At 40.0% G+C, this 17232-nt stretch overlaps 1 protein-coding gene and 1 non-coding gene across 2 annotated transcripts; both read left to right on the top strand.

The window, feature by feature from the left end:
* The first annotated feature begins 7637 nt into the window (after nucleotides 1–7637).
* LOC112607001 (olfactory receptor 4D10) lies at nucleotides 7638–8555 on the top strand. Its single transcript, XM_025357995.1, has one exon. It carries the CDS (start codon nucleotides 7638–7640, stop codon nucleotides 8553–8555), a length of 918 nt encoding a protein of 305 aa, XP_025213780.1.
* A 5609-nt stretch (nucleotides 8556–14164) lies between these two features.
* LOC112607431 lies at nucleotides 14165–14266 on the top strand. The gene has a single exon (XR_003115783.1). It is a non-coding gene; the product is annotated as a U6 spliceosomal RNA (small nuclear RNA).
* The last annotated feature ends 2966 nt before the right edge of the window (nucleotides 14267–17232 follow it).

Here is a 17232-nt window from a genome sequence, read left to right as displayed (position 1 = left end):
TTAATTAATGCAAAAAAACAAAAATTCTAAGTTTCAGCAAGTTATAGACGGCTACAAACTAATTATGTCCACTTCCTGAAAAAAAAAAAAAAGAGGTATTTGTTGGCTCTTTATTGGTAGAGCCAGAGGCCAACAGAGAGAGCAGCACGAAATGCACACATAATAAGCACCCAATTAGTGAAAAAAAACTGATGAATAAAGAAACATGAGTTTTAGCTTTTTAATGGTTTCTTACTGCCTAAAAAATAAAGTTTAAACTCCTTTTTTGGGCCAGGCATGGTGGCTCAAGCCTGTAATCCCAGCACTTTAGGAGGCCAAGGCAGGTGGATCACCTGAAGTCAGGAGTTCGAGACCAGCCTGGCCAGCATGGTAAAACCCTGTCTCTACTAAAAATACAAAAAAAAAAAAAAAAAAAAATTAGACAGTCGTGGTGGCGTGTGCCTATAATCCCTGCTACTTGGGAAGCTGAGGCAGAAGAATCGATTGAACCTGGAAGGCAGAGGTTGCAGTGAGCCAAGATAGTGCCACTGCACTGCAGCCTGGGCGACAAGAGTGAAACGCCATCAAAAAAAAAAAGGGAAGGAAGGAAGGAAGGAAGGAAGGAAGGAAGAGTTTTAGTGACAGAAAAACAATAAATAAAATGTATGTACTTCAGAATATATCAAGAAAATTAAAACAAGCTGTAGACTAGGCAGATTTATTTGCAATACATATTTCTAATAAAGGACTTGTATCCAAAATATATCCTAAAACTCAAATTAAGACAAATTAATATAGGAAAAAATTTGAATAGACACAAAATCAAAATAAACTATATGAAAAGTACATTAAAAATGTGCAACATCACTGGTAGTCAGGAAAATAAAAATTAACACCATGGCCAGGTGCAGTGGTTCACGCCTGTAATCCCAACACTTTGGGAGGTCTAGGCAGGCATATCACTTGAGTCCAGGAGTTCAAGACCAGCCTAGGCAATATGGCGAAACCCTGTCTCTACAAAAAAATACAAAAATTAGTCGGGCATAGTGGTATGTGCCGGTAGTCCCAGCTGCTTGGGAAGCTGTGTTGGGAGGATCATTTTAGCCAGGGAGTTGGAGGTTGCAGTGAGCCAAAATCACGCCACTGCACTCCAGCCCAAGCGACAGAGTGAGACCCTGTCAGAAAAAAGAAAAACACCACAATGAGATACTACCACATACCCATGAGAATAATGAAAATTCATGATGCTAACAATATCAAATATTGGGAAGAACATGAAGCAACTGCAACACTGCTGGTAGATCTGTCAATTGCTGCAATCACTTTTCAAAACAGTTGGGCAGTTTCTTATAAAGTTGAACATGCATTACCATATAGTGCCCTAACACCTCCAGGTATTTACCGAAGAGAAATAAAAACCTATGTCCACAAGACTTGAACAAGTGTGTTTAGAGTAGATTTATTCATAATAGCCAGAAATGAGAAACAACTCAAATGCCCATCAACAGTTAACTGGACAAATGAATTGTGATATATCTATTCAATGGAATACCATTCACAATAATTAGGGGTAATTAACACATTCAAGAAAACAGATGAATCTCAAAAACTCTTTTTAAAAAGCCAAACACAAAAGAGTTTCTCTATATTATAACTCTATAAAATTGATTTTTTAGAACAGAAATGAAATTTTTTGAATATATATATTTATTTTCTTGACTATTATACTTTTAAAAATTATTTCTGTTCTAATATATATATCTTGTTATATATTCTGTTCTCTCTATCTATATATATTGGTGGGAGGTGTATATGTTTCCATTGCTTGTCAGTCTTTTTTTTTTTTTTTGAGACGGAGTTTCGCTCTTGTTGCCCAGGCTATAGTGCAAACTTCAGTCTTTCATACAGCTGCAAGAATGATCCTGTATGATTATGTCAGTGCCCTATTTAAACCCTCCAATTTCACTCAGAATAAAAATAAAATTCTCATAATGGACTACTCATTCTGTATAATCTTGACATCATCTGCTAAGCACTGGTCTTTTTGATGTTCCAAAAACATGGTGCCTCTCTCCTTAATACGCTTGTATAAAACTCAGTTCCTATCCATTCCCACCTATCTCACTGCCTACCTAGTGGTTTTTATTCTGTTTACCACCAACATACTCTATACATTTGACTAATTTACTTTATTTATTGCCTGGGCTATCCCACTAGAATAGTAGCTCCATGAGGACAGGATTTGGGTCTGTTTTATTCACTGCTGTACTTTCAGTTCCTTGGTTATAAAATAGACTCTTGAGAAGTAATTGTGGTGTAAACAGGTTTTTACACTTTTCTGTGTATTTGATATAAATCACAGACGCCAGAGAGCTTATATAATCACTAAGTCCCTGTGTCACATGAATGCCATTACTGCATCCTATTCACATATTAATTCTTGTTTCCAGTTAAATTTAAAATCTTAAAGTTCTATTCCCCAGTACTAAAATTCCAAAACAGATTCACATTTGTCTGGATCCAATTCATTATTCTCCTCACCTTCATCGAAAAGCATCAACCACTCTCAGACTCATTGCCTGTTTAATACGTCTGAATCAGGAGTCTCCACACATGTAACACAATTCACCATAAAGCTTGTAGGTAAAGTACATTCTTGTTCTTTTTATTAATTGATTCTCTTCCTTTCCTTGTATCTGCTGCTTCTGACTCAAGTCAGACATTGATGACTGAGACAGAAGAGGATGGAGACAAACGTCCATTCAGTCTGCTACTCCAGAACCATGTTAGTGAGACCCAGAAAAAGGTAAGAAAAAAAAAAAAAAAAAAAAAACAAGCATTTTCTATCTCAACATGCATGTTCAGTCTCATGCTGTTCTTTGTAGACTAGTTTAATGTAATAAAACACAAGTTCAAACTCATTGTCATTCTGGAAAGAGTGGAGGTGGATTCTATGGAAAATCAAACCTTTCAACAAATTGAGTTAGGCTAAAATAATTATTGCATTTATGTGAACAGTTTTATTATCTTGCACTGACCCATCTGTCTCCCAATTGAAAGAGTCCACATAAGTAGTGTTGGAAACAGGAAAATGTATATTCCCCAAATATCACTTAAGTTGTGTATGTTTATATGGGCAGTTATTAAAACATCATGGTCATACTCAAATGAGATGGACAGTAAGTGTGTGTGTGTGTGTGTGTGTGTGTGTGTGTGTGTGTGTGTGTGTGTATAAAACAAAAAAAGGCATCATGAGGCTATATTTATTCTGAGTTTAATTAGAAACTGGACTGGTAACAAATTACTTGAGGTCCAGTTCTCCCAGGTTTTTGGCAATTTAATTGGAACCCACCGGTAGATGATGTCCTCTGAGCCTTGCAAGCTGTGAAAATTGGACTCAAAGCCTCTCTGGCATAGCATTTGGCATGTATTAACAAAGTTCTTATTAAACTGTGGTTAAGGAGATAGGTTTCCTCTATTGCCTCTAGAGAATTTGGACACCAACCAAAATGTACCCAGATGTGTCTACGTACACATGGTATGCTCTGGCAACACTTTAATAACTCCCATTGAAACTCCATCACCAACAGCAAAATCAGCCACTTGACTTCTCTGTTGTCCAGTAACATTCTCTTTCCAATTCATAAATTAAGCATAAGCCTCAGAGGTTTGAACATAAGTCAAGGACACAATGGAAGAACTTTTATAGGTGTGATTCTTTGAGTCTGACTTTTCTCTCCAAAAGTGGAGCAAAGACACTGAGATATTTAGCATTGCAAAGGGCTTAACCTTTAGGCAAGATTTTCAAGAATCAATGTCAGTAGTCTTCTGTTATGCACTGTACCTAATAGCATCCAATTTGTAGTTGGAGTTTTGGGATCAAATGAACTAGGTAGAGACAAACTTCTAGGTAGGATTAAGGTTATGCCTAATGAAATTGAGACGTTGTTATTGATTATGTATGACTAATTTTACTTTGAATATTTTCCAGGTATACCAAGTGCTTCAGACTTAATCATCTCAATGACAGAAACAACAAAGGTGGGTGTTAAATATTGGAAAAATTGATATTGTGTTAAGAGAGATGCTGGAAACGTGATCCATTTGGTGTGAGAGGAGGCATCATGCGTTCGCTGTGACCCTTTGAATTGCTTATGTGTGAGGCCACCTCAGCCTAAGGTCAATGCAAAAAGGGTTTCCAGACCGCTTTCTGCCAAATGCTTACCTTCAGAAAGACTTTTTCACATGCTTTCCCAATACAAAGTTTCAACCTATAACGACTGAACTTTGGGAAAAAATAAAATATTGTGTCTTCTATTCTGTTTCCTTACCTTCCATTTCACACGGCCTTTCTTCACCCAACAAAGGTTCATGCTATATTCCATATGAAAGACAAGATTTACACTAGTGCAGACTTACCTAACAGGTGGTGGTGAGAATTACATAAATCACGTTTTTATACCACTTCACATATACAAATGACTCAAATAATGGATTTCGTTACTGCCAGAAATGATCATATCTCCTACCATATGTGCTGTGCCACCCAAATCTCTTACAACACATCTCACTTTGTATCATGTATCATGTTCACTTATTTGCATAAATTTTCCATTTCTGTTGGTCTGTAAACACTTTAGAAATGTAGCCCAACTTATTTGTATAATTTGAAGATTATGATAAATGTCCACAGGCTATGTATAAGGTGGCGCGAGTAATAACAATTACAAAATTTATTTCAAATGACCAATGACAGCTGATAAACGTAGGCATTATTCTAAAGATGACAATGTCTCTCATTGCTGTGTGATCCCTCCACCCTCTAAGCTTTGATCCAAAGAGGGATAGAGCAGAAGAAAGCGTGACGGTATAGTATCAGCTGCCTCCCAGAAGGGGGTCACTGTCTTTTTCTCACCCCAACACTCAAGCAAGATCTATAACCTTTCATCACCACTTTCCAGAACATGCACTCCATGTAATACTAGAAGTGCATGGATCAGAGTTGAGGAGTAAAGAAGTCAAAAGGACCGGGCACGGTGGCTCACGCCTGTAATCCCAGCACTTTGGGATGCCAAGGCGGGCGGATCACGAGGTCAGGAGATCGAGACCATCCTGGCTAACACAATGAAACCCCATCTCTACTCAAAATACAGAAAATTAGCCGGGCGTGGTGGCAGACCCCTGTAGTCCCAGCTACTTGGGAGGCTGAGGCAGGAGAATGATGTGAACCCGGCAGGTGGATCGCGCCACTGCACTCCAGTCTGGGCAACACAGCCAGACTCCGTCTCAAAATAAAAAATAAAAAAAAAAAAGAAGGAGAAGTCAAAGGACATTGTCCCTACCCATCATGGATGAACATTTCAGGCTTTCCTATCTTGATTAGGAGAACAAGAAGCTCAGTAGGCTTAAACCATTCATTCACAAACCAAACAATACCTAGGCACCATTGAATGTAATAATAAATCTTTGATTAATGAGGTTTCTGTTACTAATAAAAATCTCCTTCCATTCCACACTTCCTCCCTCTGTGCCAACCACACTGCATTTTCCAGTGTTCTCTGTACAAGCATATCATCTTCACCACTGACTGACATTTTACAGGCTGTTTTCTTTGCATGATACATCTTGCTTTTGTTTCCTGGAAATTCATCTAAATTGAAGGAAAACTTCCCCTCCTCTAGGAAGGCTTCCCGCACTAGTCTCAGCTAGAGCGCTGCCGTGCTTCCACAGCACTATATTGGTACCAGCATCATCTCCTATGTGTGGTTATGCACTTACATTTTTATATTTTCCATCAGAGCGAAAATTGCTCCAGAGTAAGAACTTTGCTGTGGTCATATATATACTGCTAGTACTAGCAGAATCCCAGCCACACCATAAGGATTACAAAATGTGTGCCAAAGGACTGAAGGATTCATTGGCTAAACAAAAGCCTTCTCACTGGCCTAATACATGGAGGGTCAGGAATGTAATCAAATCCAACATTAAAGAGTCAGGTTCCATTTCAATGACATTGATTTCTGCCGCACAGTCTTATCGGAGGTGCTGCAGAGGTGTGGAATATTGGGCTGAACCTATGCTGATCCAAACTCACCTGAAAATTTTATAATTTTTTTAAACAGTGCTTCTGAGACTGTTTTTGTGCCACCTTTACCCTAAAGTAAATGGAAAAAAATAACTGATCAACTGAATGCTTAAACAATGATCATATGTTGCAACACACGTCATGTTGTAAGCTTTGAAGGTAAACAGAATCACATCCGAAGTTCAGCTCCACCACTTACTACTGCTGTGAGTTTGAGAAAATGAGCCCACCTTTCTGAAGATCATTTCTTTATCTGCGGGGAGAAATTTTTTTAAGAAACCTTCCTTATAGGAATACATAAAAGAATAATTCACAAGGCACGTTAACTCTTGGGGTATGGAGATTTCAGGGACATCAAGGCTCTCCAGCTGATTTTCTCCCAGCCACATACAGTTGGTGAAAACAGGATCTACTGTTGGTGAAGAAGGAAAGGGGAAGGAAAAACAGGACAGGAGGTTAGACCTTTCGACAAAGCCTGAAATTGGGCATTAACATTCAGACCCCAGGGTCTATACCCTCACTCAGTCTACTTTTCTCTTTTCTGAGACAAGGTCTCACTCTGTCACCCAGGCTGGAGCACAGGGTGCAATCATGGCTCACTGCAGCCTGGACTTCCGGGGCTCAAGTGATCCTCCTACTTCAGCTTCCTAAGTAGCTGGGACCACAGGTGTGTGCCACCACACATGGCTAATTTTTTATTTTTTGTAGTGATAGGGTCTCCTTATGTTGCCTCACTCAATCTTGTCTTCTCTCAAGTGAATCTTTCCCTTGACTCAGATTGCTACTCCTCCCTGCTGACTCCAACTGATATTACACACGCAGAATCCATCTGACACAAGGCAGAGTGGAGAAGTCAGAGCCCGAGTCATTCAGCTAGTTGATGGCAGAATAAGGACCAAGTGAAACCAGTGCTCCAATCTCCCCAGTCCAGAGCTCTCTTCACTACATCCCACTGCCTCTCTCAGCAGGGAAATTCTTCCTTTGGGGAAAAAAATAAATCACCTTTCAGATTTTCAAAACTTCTGTTGGTTCCTATCAAAATGTATTCCTGTACAGGGCAAAAAAATAACTGATAATAATAATAGTGACCATAAACTAGGAGCAGCCACAACATAAAAAAAAAAACTAGTACTTTCACTTCTGTCTTTTGAGAAAGCCAGAACTTTTGACCTCCAAAGCAATGTAAGTGACAAGAAGAGATGAAAAGATTTCCTTAAAGCAGAATAAAGAGAGGAAAGATTTATTACATTGGGAGTTTTGTACCAAAAACATCAAATTAAACTTGGGTAATTGACATTTTAAAATACACTATGTCACTACTTAATATATTTTCTTTCCCAAAAGAGTTCTATAGGAGAAGAATTATTGAATGACTTTGCATATGATAACTTGATTTTATCACCAAACTAACTGTAATCTGAAAAACGTGAACAATGCAACAAATTGCAAAAACTACAACCACATGGGAAGTTTCTGCACTAAATTCTAGGTGTTTAGGAAGAAAACAAAATAAATATCCCAGTGCTTTCATATGACATGGTTTAAAACCAAAGAGAATAAAGAGGATGATTCAATGGAGATGAAAAACTGCACCAGGGTAAAAGAATTTATTTTCCTTGGCCTGACCCAGAATTGGGAAGCGAGCTTGGTCCTATTTCTTTTTCTACTCTTGGTGTATGTGACGACTCTGCTGGGAAACCTCCTCATCGTGGTTACTGTCACCTGTGAATCTCGCCTTCACGTGCCCATGTATTTTTTGCTCCGTAATTTATCTATTGCCGATATCTGCTTCTCCTCCGTCACAGCGCCCAAGGTTCTGGTGGACCTTCTGTCTGAGAGAAAGACCATCTCCTTCAATGGTTGCTTCACTCAGATGTTTCTCTTCCACCTTATTGGAGGGGTGGATGTATTTTCTCTGTCAGTGATGGCACTGGATCGATATGTGGCCATCTCCAAGCCCCTGCATTATGCGACCATCATGAGTAGAGACCGTTGCATTGGGCTCATAGTGGCTGCCTGGGTGGGGGGCTTTGTCCACTCCATCGTGCAGATTTCCCTGTTGCTCCCACTCCCTTTCTGTGGACCCGAAGTTCTTGACAGTTTCTACTGTGATGTCCCCCAGGTCCTCAAACTGGCCTGTACAGACATTTTTGTACTTGAGCTACTAATGATTTCCAACAATGGACTGCTCACCACACTGTGGTTTCTCCTGCTCCTGGTGTCCTACATGGTCATATTATCATTACTCAAGTCTCAGGCAGGAGAGGGCAGGAGAAAAGCCATCTCTACCTGCACCTCCCACATCACTGTGGTGACCCTGCATTTCGTGCCCTGCATCTATGTCTATGCCCGGCCCTTCACTGCCCTCCCCACAGACACCGCCATCTCTGTCACCTTCACTATCATCTCCCCTATGCTCAACCCCTTGATCTACACTCTGAGAAACCATGAGATGAAGTCAGCCATGAGGAGACTGAAGAGAAGACTCTGACCTTCTGATAGGAAATAGACCAGTACTTCCCTCCTTCTCACCACTTTTGAAAATGCTTGCCCAAGAAATACATTCTACTCACTAATTGATTTCTAATTATTTTTTGGTCTAATAAGAAACACATGACTTTCAAACATGCTGATTAGCAGGTCATAATAATGTAAAAAAGATTGGTTCTGTGTCACAGGAGAAAGTAGAGAGATAAAATTGTTAGCGGGAGAGGTGTATATTGTTTTTGCAATACAGCCTTGGAAAAACTAAAGGAAATGAAATCAAAATACACTCAGACATTTCCACTACAATCTTGTACTACTGCCAGGGATGGAGCTGAGACACACATTAGAAATATGATGCAGCTTGGGCATTAGGAATCTGTAAGATCTTTCATGGAGTCATCATATCCTAATTAAAGAAATCACATCCAAGTTAAGTTCCTCCTCCAATCCTATAATATGAACCAAATAAATATCACTGCTAGGTTTTTTAATCTAAAGCCCACCTACTGGTAGCTGAGAGCAAGTTCTTGGATCAGCACAGCTTGAGTTAGAACATGACCTCACATATTGTGACCTCTGTAACCTTGAACATAGTTCTAACTTGATCTTCCCCTGAATCCCAGGTCTGCTGGCCCCCACTCCAGGACATTCCCTCAGTAGCCTCTGCTTGGCTGTAGCACAGAACTTGGGACCTTGTTTCAATTCCCTATTCTCTTTCTCCCAATCTCCCCCAGTAGGATTATGCTTTATTTATTGTCATATCCCCAACACCTGGCACAAGTATAATATAATAAACACTACTGAAAATTACTGAATTAAAACATTCAGTGAAGGACTATCACCTCTCACTCATTTCTGGTATTCAAATCATTGGAAGGTATTGTTAAGAAAATAATTCATTTTTACTCTCTGAAGACATGACTTCCTAAAAAGGACTGAAATCTTGGAAGCCGCTTCAGACTGTACATACTTATTCAAAAAGCTGGAATAATAAAATGGAAAACATTATGCAATATATCAAGTTGGTTTTTATTTGTTTATTTAATGTGCTATTACAGCTGCTGGGAGTTATTCTTTTGTCTTTTTTTTTTCACCCATTTCTGAAGGTAGATCCTAGATATCTTAAAATTGTTGAAATAGCAAAATTTGTGTGTCTGTATACAAATCTCAGTTCACAAATCAGATATGCAAAGGCCCTGAGATGGGGATGTGTACACAAGGTCCAAGAAACAGCAAGGAGGCCCTTGGGACTAAGTGAGAAGAAGCAAGTAAGAGAGAGGAAGTGCCTGTAATTGAGTTCAGAGAGATGGTAGGGTCATGGGGCCAGGTCATCGCAACTTTGTGGACTGCTGCAAAGCTTTTAGCTTTCACATTAAGATGTGACACATCTGAAGGTCTTTGAGGAGCAGAAGAGGGGTAAGGACAAAAACCGGGGAGCAATTCAGAGCCTACTACAATAGCCCCATGAGAGAAAGAATGGAGACATGACTTAGAATGGTAATGGTGGTCATGGTGAGAAGTTTGAAAAAATTTGAAGGTCAAGTTGGCACGATTTGCAGATGAACCCAACATGGGTTTCCTGACTACTACGTATCCCATGAGAACTCCATCATCCAATTTGGTCATCAGGCCATTGAATGATCCCTTCAGATCCAATATCTCCTTTCAGTACTTATGTGTCACACTTCAGACTCATCCTGCATGCATGGGATTGCAAGAATAGAAACTTATTTCCCAGCAGAAGCCAAAGGTTAACCTCTTTTAGTCCCATTGTAGGAGTCAATATAGCTGTGGAATCTTCTTACGGACTCATGTTTCCCAGAAAGCATCCAGGTAATCAAAGCTGGGAAAATAAATTAATTAAAATTAAATTAACTTTTTATATTCATGAATAAATGCTGTACCTGGAAATAATCAATAATGTAGAAAGTCAGGTTTTTGTTTTGTTTTCTTTGGTTGGTACCATGTATTGTGTTCCTTATTTATATTTTCAAATCACTTAATAAATATTATTTTTTAACAAAGGCAGCAGTATTTCTTGGAGAAATGACTGATTTTAGGACTGGGGCAGGGAATATACAATATAAGCCTGGAACATCTTTTAGCACCAAAAAACAAGGAAGTGTTTAAAAAGCAAAACAGGGGAAGTATGTCAAAGGGGCACAGGAGTCAACTGAAAGAACTTCCCATAGCCAAAGTTGGAACAACAAAATACATAAAGTAGTCATGGATTATGTTCCAAAGTATAAAATAAATATCCATGAACCCAATCATAAATAAATGATTAAATAAATAAATAAATGAAGGATAATAGACAAGTCTTGCATGCAGAACAATTCCAAATAATGTATGTAGATTCTCTGCCCTCAAGGACATGGAGCATGATTCCAATTCTTTTTCTTTTTTTTTTTAATTGAGACATGGTCTCACTCTGTTGCCCAGGCTGGAGGGCGGTGGTGCGTCTCGGCTTACTGCAGCCTCAACCTCCTAGGCTCAGGCGATCCTCCCACCTCAGCCCCACAAGTAGCTGCGACTATATGCAGGTGCCACCATGTCCAGTTAATTGTTGTATTTTTAGTAAAGACAGGGTTTCACCATGTTTCCCAGACAGGTCTCAAACTCCTGGGCTCAAGCAATCTCTTGCCTTAGCCTCCCAAATTGCTGGAACTACAGGCACAAACCACCACACCCAGCCCCAACTCTCTAAGTGTGAGTTATAAGTGGTTATCTCCTCTCTCCAAAAAAGTACAGTTTTTTTAAATCCTGGAGAAACCTGACAGACTACCTCAGCCAGGTGTTCAAAGTTAACATCATCAGTGACCAATCATGTTAATGGCACGTACCCTAATATGGTTTGACTATGTCCTCGCCCAAATCTCATCTTGAATTGTAGCTCCCATAATTCCCATGTGTTGTAGGAGGGATTTGGTGGGAGATAATTGAATCATAAGGGTGGTTTCCCCCGTACTGTTCTCATGGTAGTGAGTAAGTCTCACAAGATCATATGGTTTTATAAAGGGTTTCCCCTCTTTCTTGGTTCTCATTCTCTCTTCCCTGCCACCATGCAAGACATGACTTACTCCTCCTTGCCTTCTGCCATGATTGTGAGGTTTCCCCAGCCATGTGGAACTGTGAGTCAATTAAACCGCCTTCCTTTATAAGTACCCAGTCTCTGGTATGTCTTTATCAGCAGTGCAAAAACAGACTAAGACATACCCTTTGATATGATGTGATGAGAGTGGCATTTGGCCTCTGCGTTCTTTCTCCCAGATATCTGAAACCCCTGTCTAACCATGAGAAAATCATCAGGACCAGCCAAATTGAAGAACGTTGTATAACAGCAGTCCCCAACCTTTTTGGCATTATGGGCTGGTTTCGCAGAGGATAATTTTTCCACAAATGAAGGTGGTGGTGATGGTTTTGGGATGTTTCATGTGCATTACATATATCGTGCACTTCATTACTATTACATGTAATATATAATGAAATAATTATACAACTCACCATAATGTAGAATCACTGGTAGCCCAGGGCTTGTTTTCCTGCAACTAGATGGTCCCATCTGGGGTGATGGGAGACAGTGACAGATCATCAGGCATTAGAGTCATAAAGAGCATGCAACCTAGATCCCTCGCATGCAGAGTTCATAGTAGTGTTCTCACTCCTGTAAGAATCTAATGTCCCCACTGATCTGACAGGAGGTGGAGCTCAGGCGGTAATGCCAGCAATGAGGAGCGGCTGTAGATACAAAGGATGCTTCTCTCACTTGCTTGCCCCCCACTCACCTCCTGCTGTGTGACCTGGTTTCTAACAGGCCAAGAGCTGGTAACAGTTCATGGCCTGGTGGTTGGGGACCCCTGTTCTATACAATAATTGACAAGGACTCTTCAGTACTGTCAAGGTCATCAAAAACAAGGGAAACAATGGGAGCAATTATGGCCAATATTCCATTTTCAGAAGCTTAAAGCTGTAGATCTTAAAGATGGTCAAACAATGAAGCTAGCTATTGAATAGAATCACATTTCTCACTGTGTGGCCATCTTGGTGTCTCGTTCCATTTGACTTTATTTTTCTTAGTATAGATAGTCAACCATGCTACTCTGTCCTGTGCCTGCTTCAACCTCTTCCCAAACTGGGGATTCCCAGTCAGTAAAGTAGGTGTTGAGATCTGGAGAAGGGATGAGCCTTCCCCAAAACTTGCATGCCCCTGTGCTGTTTGTTACTAAAGGTTCCCTTTCCAGTTCTCTTTGTGTAAGTTGTTAGACTTGGATATAGAATAGAATGGAAGACCAGGCAGTGAGTCCAGTCCCCTCGTCAGCTCCAAGTTTCTCTGCACCATGGGCACTCATGGAAGGGTGCCCTCTGATCACCAAGAACAGCACTTTTTGGACTTTCTCAGGAATACAGTTGACATATTTCAACACAACCTTTCTTCCTTTTGGAGCCAGAAGATAAAGGGAATTCACTCTTTCAGTTGCCTCTGGAAAATTTTAGGCTCTAGACAAAATGTGTATTCCTAAGTATATGTGTCTGAGTGACTTCTTAATTACTCCCACTGAAACTACCTCACTGTCAGCAGAATTTTTCCACAACTACATCCAACTGTAATCCCTCAGATAATTCTCACGCTAGTTCTGGGATTAAGGAACTGGTAAATATCATGGGAACCCTGTGAATCAGTGTGAAAGAGCCAGGACAATATTATTCCCTAAGTCCTTTCCACATTAAGATAGAAGAGATGCCATTGAAATAACCGGCCTTCAGAGGGGTGTTGAGCAGAATTTTCTGAAGTTGGATGATTCCTGAGGTTCATGTGAACATTATTCAAGATGTTGGAATTCTTGGAAGAAGGTTGCAGATTTTAGGTAAAAAAATAAAAGTCTGCATGTGTGCGTGTGCCTGGGGTGTCTGGGTGTTTATGCATAGAGTGAGAAATAAGAATAAGAAAAATTAAAATCTAGGTGTAATCATTAAGATTCACAAATACACTATGACTAAAAATAATGTAATATGTATACAAGATGCTGCATTCCGGGGAGAACCTTCCTTTAGTAACAGACAGCACAAGTTAGAAATGCTAACAAAGAGTACGTTGTGGAATGAGAGACAGAGTTGAGGTCAGTTTGGAATTGGGGAAAAGGCAGCTTTTGCTCTCTGCGACCTCTTGAATGATACGGACAAGACATTTTTCTCAGTCTTGTTTTCTCTAGACAGATCTTCTCAGGCTGAAATCAACAGAGGTAATTCTTAGCCTGAACTTCAACCTGCAGTAATAAATGAAATATTTCAAACGCTCACAAAAGTTGAGAGACTCAGACAATAAACACCTGTCTACCCCTCTTTAGATCTAACACAAAAATAAGAAGTTTATGGTGTAGATGACAGGGGAAAACTTCCCCTTCATCCTCTGAAAGTTCACTGAAAATCAGCTGACAAAAGGCGGACAATTAGGAGGAAAGGAATACAAATTTATTTGATCATAGTTTTACATGACATGGGAGCCTTCCGAATGAAGACCCAAAGATACAAGGAAAAGGTTCATTTTTATGTTTAGGTTCAACAAAGTATGGACAGCCATGTAGAAATACGATTGGACAAAAAAGGTATGGTCGCTTGCTTTGGCAGCACATATACTAAAATTGGAACAATACAGAGGAGATTAGCAGGCCCCTTTACCAGGATGGCACGCAAATTAGTGAAGCGCTCCATAAAAATAAAAATTTAAAATTAAAAAAAAAATGGTATGATCTCATGCTAATGGACAATGGGGAAACCCAGCAAGGCCTGTCTGTTTAGATCGTATTTGGCCTCTCTGTGCAGCAATTCCTTCCTCCTGGGTATGAGGAAGTGCTCTGTGTGTGTGTCTCTCTCTCTCTTTCTCTCTCTCTTTCTCTCTCTCTCTCTCTCTCTCTCTCTTCTGGAATGGAGTTCCTATGACCTGCAATCAAACAAAGTAGACCTGAGAATTTATTTATGGCCAACTCTTACACAGAAAGGTGGAGTCATGGGGAAGTTAGAGTAATATGTTTAGGTTTTATGGCTGGCTTTGGAGAAAGAGGGTTCTGGTTTCCATGACCCGCCTTAGGGAAGAGGTATTGGAGTTTCTACAGCTAACCTTGGGGAAGAATGAAGGACCAGCCACCCGACACAGGAAGGCAGGAGGAGGTCAGAGAAAAACTTTTACTTCTGAGGCTACTTCTGAGGCCTTCATTATGGGGTATTGTTTTCTGAGAGCTTACAATAGCAATGATTTTCTTTTCTCTGTCTTTCCATGCTGTCACGTTTGCACCCTTTCTTTCCAGCCAAACTTCCCACTCATTAGCAACTTTCATACATTTAAATAGTCTTCTAAGGCCAGAAGGTCCTTTCTCCCCATTCCTATATGTCCGAAACATAAATGCCACTTCCTCCTTACAGTTTCACTGAGCCTCTTATTTGGAAATCATCCTCTTCTCACACTCAGCTCTTCATCTGTCCTTAGATGGCCCCCATCACTCCCATGTAACTATCAGATTTCAATGCTTCCCACTCACTGCATTTAGATTTTATTCCTTTCTCTCAAATAACCTAGAATTCTTCCCATACTCCATCAATATTTGCTAAATAATTGGATGGATTAAAAGTAGCAGAAGGGTGAAGCAGAAGCTGGGGGATGTTGTCTTTAAATTACCAAAGGCAGTTCATGAACATGAGACCTATTTCTTTTTGACCAATAGGCCCGGCCTGGGGTCTGGGATTTGGTTTACCTTCCACCCATGTGTGTGTAAACAATGTGCTGTTTACATGGGGGTCCCTTTGCAGAGTTTAATAACTAAATTGGTTTTCCTCACATTTCTAGTAACTATACTGAGTTGGCGTTCCTAGCGACCATTTCCTCTCTCTTTAAGCTAATCAGGATTGATAGCTACCATTTAGTTCAATGCACTCCATTTACTGATGAGGCTCCACTGTTAGAGTTACCTGGCGTAGCACTAATCATGACAGATAACCAGCCCGTATGCTGAGAAGCTTACACATGCTAATTCTCCAACCCTCATAACTTCCCTGTGAGGTGAGTAATATTATTATCCCCATTCCACAGATGAAAAAGTAGAGGCTCAATAAGGTTATGCACTTGCTCAAATTGCACAGTGGCAAAGCCAGGACTTGAACCCAGACGAGCCTTGATCCCAGAGCCCTTGCACTGAACAGTTTCTCTGGTCTGCTAATAAGATGTCAGAGAAGAAGCCAAACCAAGCAAGTGCTCTTTTTACTGTCATACACTGTCACCACTCTCTGGGTCACTGGACGGCAAATACCTCCTAATTCCTTCGAAACAGCAAATGTTCTGATGAAGTGGTTGAGGATACACGTTTGGGAAACATGCAGCTCCTCCAAAAGAATGTCCATAAATATATTGGAAATATATTTGTTAAAGAAGCCGTGTGTGGGAATTATTAACCTGGAGTTTTCTTTAAGGTAGCATACATATAATTACACTTATTACAGATTAGGCAATGCTCTAAGTACTGATGCTCTACATAGATTAATTTATTTAACCCTCACAAAAGTCTTATGAAGGAGATGCTATTGTCTCCAAATTACTGATACAGAGAATGAGGTCAAGGGATGAAGCAATTTGCTCGTGTTAGCACAACCAGTAAGTGCTCAGTTGGGATTTGAACAGGCTGTGTGGTCCCAGAGTCTAGCAGGCATCTACCTTGAAGGTAAAATACTTCTTGGCAGCTTGCTTTTGGATTTACCTATTAAATAGATTTTGGACAAAATTGCATAGAGAGGAAAGAAAACTTGAAGACAAAGTGAGCTAAGTGAGAAGAAATATCTTCATTTAAATTGGAGAACACACCCAAAGAATGGGAAGAAAGGGACTTTTGCCCTTCATTTGTTTCTAATTATGGAAAGAAAAAGGAGGTAAACTAGGAAGAAAGAAAATAAGGCCCATTTCAAAGATATACCAAAAAAAAAAAAAAAAAGAAAAGAAAGAAGAAAGGAATTCAAAAGCAACACAGTTATAAGGTAAGTGTATGTGTAACAGCTTTTTAAAAAACTGCCAGCCAGGTGCGGTGGCTCACGCCTGTAATCCCAGCACTTTGGGAGGTCAAGGTGGGTGGATGACCTGAGGTCAAGAGTTCAAGACCAGCCTGGCCAACATGGTGAAACCCTGCCTTTACTAAAAATACAAAAATTAGCTGGGCATGGTGGTGGGCACCTGTAATCCCAGCTACTCGGGAGGCTGAGGTGGGAGAATCGCTTGAACCCGGGAGGCAGAGGTTGCAGTGAGCCAAGATGGTGCCACTGCACTCCAGCCTGGGCGACAGAGCAAGACTCCATCTCAAAAAAAACAAAAACAAAAAAAAAACTGCCAAATTATTTTCAAAAGTGATTTTACCCTTTTACCTTCCCACTGGAGTTCCATTCCTCTACATCTTTGTCCACTCTTGATATAACAATCTTTTTCATTCTAGTGACTCTACTATATACTATTTTTAAATTACACTGTGGTTTTAATTTATATTTTCTCAGTGATAAATGATGTTGAGCCTTTTCATGTGCTTATTTGCTATCTCTGTGTCTTCTTGCTGAAGTGTCTGTTCAAATAATTTGTCCTTTTTTCTCTTCTGTTTTTTAACTTCTTTTAGCGACTTCACTTTGTTAAAATAATTTGTCTTTGTTGCTTAATT

This window comes from Theropithecus gelada, chromosome 14 (genome assembly GCF_003255815.1).
Source record: "Theropithecus gelada isolate Dixy chromosome 14, Tgel_1.0, whole genome shotgun sequence".
Lineage (NCBI taxonomy): Eukaryota > Metazoa > Chordata > Mammalia > Primates > Cercopithecidae > Theropithecus > Theropithecus gelada.
This window is presented reverse-complemented; position numbering and strand designations above follow the sequence as displayed.

Excerpts from the sequence above, each read along its gene's own strand:
- LOC112607001 (XM_025357995.1), top strand. The coding sequence starts at position 7,638 with ATGGAGATGAAAAACTGCACCAGGGTAAAAGAATTTATTTTCCTTGGC.